General features: G+C 57.9%; 1 protein-coding gene across 2 annotated transcripts; it reads left to right on the top strand.

Annotated features, from left to right (window-relative positions):
- The first annotated feature begins 625 nt into the window (after positions 1-625).
- Positions 626-4,468, top strand: TPBG (trophoblast glycoprotein). 2 transcript variants are annotated; one of them, XM_040238944.1, is made up of 3 exons: positions 1,239-1,438; positions 1,697-2,006; positions 2,167-4,468. In XM_040238944.1, exons 2-3 carry the CDS (start codon positions 1,895-1,897, stop codon positions 3,777-3,779), a joined length of 1,725 nt encoding a protein of 574 aa, XP_040094878.1. In that variant the 5' UTR covers positions 1,239-1,438; positions 1,697-1,894; the 3' UTR covers positions 3,780-4,468. The 2 variants fall into 2 exon arrangements, with proteins under 2 accessions (XP_040094877.1, XP_040094878.1); XM_040238943.1 differs by lacking the exon at positions 1,697-2,006 and having other exon boundaries at positions 626-1,438.
- The last annotated feature ends 202 nt before the right edge of the window (positions 4,469-4,670 follow it).

Raw genomic sequence — 4,670 nt, forward strand, 5'->3', positions numbered from 1 at the left:
AAACAAAACTGGCTTTTTGCACAAATCTTTTGCAGTCTTCACGCCCTCTAGGTATCACCTGGGCCCTTCTTGCTGTTGGCGGCGCAGTCTATTTCTTCCCACAAAAGTAATCAAGAAGTGACTTGACAATTGGGACCTTTCCTTCACACTAAAGGCAGGCCCATGCCATAGGTACAAACTTCAGCATTCCTTATTGGATCCTTTTTATATTACCAGATCTTATTTTTTTGCAACTGTTTTCTCTAATTGCCATTTTCTCTAAAATGAAGAACCGTGAATAACCAGCACTTTCTCACTCTTTTAGGGAAATTATTTTTTCAGGACAAAAGAGACAGACACTCATTGAGAGAACAAGAATAGAGCTTTCAGGACCCCAAACCTCTCCGGGGTAACAAATCCTCTCTGTAATCAATCATTGCCTGTCTCCTGCCCCAATCCTAGCCTCTCTGCTCCTTGCCTACCGGGCGCATCCTGCAGCATCAGACTTGAGTTACCAAACTTCTGTTCTCCCTGGAGGACTCCCACCCCCCACCCTGCAAACTCTCCCAGCTAACTGACTTGCACTGACACAGGGCTGCCACGTCTGGGGAGGGGGGCGGGTCCGCTTTCCGGTGACTCACGTCCTCGCTATTTGTCTTTTGTTTCTAGGACGCTTTGGCGGCCGTTTTCTTCCCTCTGCTTTTAATTTGGGGAGCAGGAAAACTAATGAGTCAAGAGTGAATCTCTTCTCCACCCATCTCCCCTCCCTCCCTTCTTCTTCAAGTTGGCTCTCTTCCCTTCACAAGTTCCGCAACTATCCGAGAAGTGCGGGGGTGACGGGGGCGGGACAGGTGGGGACGGATTAATTACACCTAAATCCGAAGTTGGCAGTCTAAAGCATCACTTGGCCCGGGAGCCTTTCCGAAACTCCCCTGCAGGCAGCTGGGCGTTTTCCTGCTGCCGCTGTACATTTGCAGCTCATTTCTTTACGCTCCTGCTCTGTTATGCCTCTATCTACCTGGTTACCGCTTTAAGTGCCCAGATCAAGGCGAATTTCACGAGATGCACGAGCGGTTTTGTTTCAGTCCAAGGTAAAACCCAGTATGCAAAATGAGGAACCACCAAAGGATGCCAGGGAAAGGGGGAGAAAAAGGGATTCCCTCACCTTTTCCGGCACATTCCTTGTCAATTTCCACCAGGAGGAGGCGCGCGGTCTCGATCCCCCCTCGCCTCCTTCCTTACATCCCCCTACCGAGCGCAGCCCAGGCTCGCCGCGCAGCCAGAGCAGCTCCTCCGGCAGACCTGGCCCTCCGCACCACCCCCTCGCCCCCCGGGTTGGTTTTTCCCAGCTGCGGAGGTTGGGCCAGGGGCTGGGGTGCGAGGAGAATCGGCGCCTGCAGCGCGGAACGGGCAAGTCGCTGCGACTCTGGTGAGACTGGGAGTTATCTCGAGTGCGGAGGTGAGCGCCGGGGAGCAAGCGGAGAAGGCGAGAGCCTGGGGGGCGGAGGGGGAAATAGGGGGTGGCGGGCGGGCTCCAGGGCCCCTCCCCATCCTCAGGCAGGAGACTAGCGCCGGTCCGGGGATCCCAGCGCCGCTTTGTTTGCGGCCTCCCCCACGCCTCCCTTTTGGAGATGACTTGAACGCCCTCGGGTCTAATGGGGCTGGCTGGGGCGCGGGCTGGGGGCGCCAGCCGAGTGCTTTCCACTTAATCCGTCAGGGTCCTGAAAGACATCAAAAGACTCCTGTAACCTGAAACTTCCATCGCGTCCTAACCTGGACCTGGAGGAGAGGTCCGGGCGGGGGCGGAGACCCCGGAAGGCAGGTCGTCCGCGGAGGAGGTGGGGGGAAGGAGCTGGGAAGGAGAAGTTTTAGTCGGGAGGCGCTGGGAATTAAGCAAGAAGTTTAGACGCGGGGGATGAGTCTGATCGGGGAAAGGAGGGCGGGAGCTGGGAAGGGTATATATAGTGAGGGCTCGGGACGCAGCAAGACTGTGCTTCGCCCCTCGGGTCGCCTGCCCCTCTGCTTGGGTAAGGATGTGCGTGGCGCTGGAGGAGGCGAGGCCCGGACGGGCTTTCGGAGGGAGGTCTCGGGTACCCGGTGGCGTTGGCTTGGCTCGCGGCGGCGATTCCTGCCCTCGGGGAGACGCGGACGCCACCACGCCTCACGCTTGTCTCCCGCTTGTCCCAGGTCGCGCAGCGGATCCTGCGGGAGGCGCCAACAAAAGAGGCGGGAGGTGCCACCCGGGGGCGGCGGCCGCAAGAAGAGCGGGAGGAGGAGCGCGGAGCCCAGCGTCCCGACCGGCCGTGCGTACTTTCTGGAGGGAAGGGGCGGGGGACTCGGCCCCGGGAGGGGGACGCCCGGTGGCCGGGGGGTTGGCCAAGTTCCGGCGGCGGCGTTGGCGGCGGCCCTCCTCCGCTCCCACGAGAGGAAAGTTTTCTCCAGAAGCTTCCGGCCGGCCTGCGCCCTCCGGAGCCCCGTCTCCCGAACCTTCGGAGCGGGCGGCGTCCCAGCCCGGCTCCGGGGACACCCGAGCCGCGATGCCTGGGGGGTGCTCCCGGGGCCCCGCCGCCGGGGACGGGCGGCTGCGGCTGGCGCGGCTGGCGCTGGTCCTCCTGGGCTGGGTCTCCTCGACCTCCCTTCCCTCGTCGGCGTCCTCCTCCACCTCCTCGGCGTCGCTCCCGGCTCCCGCGGCGTCCGGCCAGCCCGCGCTGCCGGGCCGCTGCCCGGCGCCGTGTGAGTGCTCCGAGGCCGCGCGCACCGTCAAGTGCGTGAACCGCAACCTGACCGAGGTGCCGGCCGACCTGCCGCCCTACGTGCGCAACCTCTTCCTCACCGGCAACCAGCTGGCCGTGCTGCCCGCCGGCGCCTTCGCCCGCCGGCCGCCGCTGGCAGACCTGGCCGCGCTCAACCTCAGCGGCAACCGCCTGAAGGAGGTGGACGCCGGCGCCTTCGAGCACCTGCCTGGCCTGCGCCAGCTTGACCTCAGCCACAACCCGCTGGCCGACCTCAGCCCCTTCGCCTTCTCGGGCAGCAACGCCAGCGTCGTGGCCCCCAGCCCCCTGGCGGAGCTCATCTTGAACCGCCTCGAGCTCCCCGCGGCCGAGCGGCAGAACCTGAGCCTGGAGGGGATGGTGGCGGCGGCCCTGCGAGCTGGCCACGCGCTGCGGGGGCTCCGCCGCCTGGAGCTGGCCAGCAACCAGCTCCTCTACCTGCCCCGCGACGTCCTGGCCTATCTGCCCGGTCTCCGGCACCTGGACCTGCGCAACAACTCGCTGGTGGGCCTGACCCACGTGTCCTTCCGGAACCTGACGCACCTCGAAAGCCTGCACCTGGAGGACAACGCCCTCAAGGTCCTGCGCAACGGCACCCTGGCCGAGCTGCAAAGCCTGCCCCACGTCCGGGTCTTCCTGGACGACAATCCCTGGGTCTGTGACTGCCACATGGTGGACATGGTGGCCTGGCTCAAGGAGACCGAGGTAGTGCAGGGCAAAGGCAGGCTCACTTGTGCGTTCCCGGAGAAAATGAGGCATCGGGTCCTCTTGGAACTCAACAGCTCCGACCTGGACTGTGACCCTATCCTCCCGCCATCCCTGCAGACGTCTTATGTGTTCCTTGGTATTGTTTTAGCCCTAATTGGCGCCATCTTCCTCCTGGTTCTGTATTTGAACCGCAGAGGGATAAAGAAGTGGATGCATAATATCAGAGATGCCTGTAGGGATCACATGGAAGGGTATCATTACAGATACGAAATCAATGCGGACCCCAGGTTAACAAACCTCAGCTCGAATTCGGATGTCTGAGAAGCGCGTGAGGACAGAACCAGGACAACTCTGCATGAGATGTAGACTTCAGCTTTATCCCGTCCTAGGCTTGCTTCACCTCCACCCTCCACTGTAGCCGCCAGTGACCTTGACTGATAGCAGCGAAGGGAACTTGCTCCCTTCTGTAAAGTTTCTTGGTGTGTTCTGTTACTGTGGGACGATGAACAACTGTGCGTAGTGCTTTATCCTCTTCCTTCTTGGAACTCAACATGTGTGGAGGGATGTTTTCAAGTTTCAGCATGAACATGGCCTCCTGGCTGTTTTTCTCTTAGTACAGTTCAAGGTGTAGCAAGTATACTCTCACTGATAGCATTCAACAAAAGCTGCCTCAACTTTTTTGAGAAAAAGACTTATTTCATAAATATCAGTTTTATTCTCATGTACCGAAATTGTGGAGAGAATGATTGCATTTCATAAACTGCCTGCAGACCTTAGCAAGCTCTTCAGAGTAACTCCATAGTCCACAGGAGCCCCTGCATCCGAGAGCATGCTTACATTTTACTGTTCTGCATATTTCAAAAAATAACTTGCAACTTCAGATAACTTCTTGACAAGTTACTTTTTTGATCGCAGTTTATATGAAACTATGCTGAAGTTTTTTTATAAACTGCATCGAGAGCCAACAAACTAAATTGTTAAAAAAAATACAATAAAGATTCTTAAAAGAATTACAGCTGTGTTCAAGTTTGCTATTTGAAAAATGGATTAGGGGCAGTGATACTCAATGGTTTTGGCTCTGCTGATAATTAAGCTGTTAGTTATAGCTGAGAAGGAAACAGGAGCAGTGTTTTATACAGATAGGCTTTGGAGATAGATTGAGATGGTGGATCCTTTCACTATTTACATAGAGAAGTTGAATATTCATGTGAA

Source organism: Oryx dammah, unplaced genomic scaffold (assembly GCF_014754425.2).
Source record: "Oryx dammah isolate SB20612 unplaced genomic scaffold, SCBI_Odam_1.1 HiC_scaffold_4, whole genome shotgun sequence".
Taxonomy (NCBI): Eukaryota; Metazoa; Chordata; class Mammalia; order Artiodactyla; family Bovidae; genus Oryx; species Oryx dammah.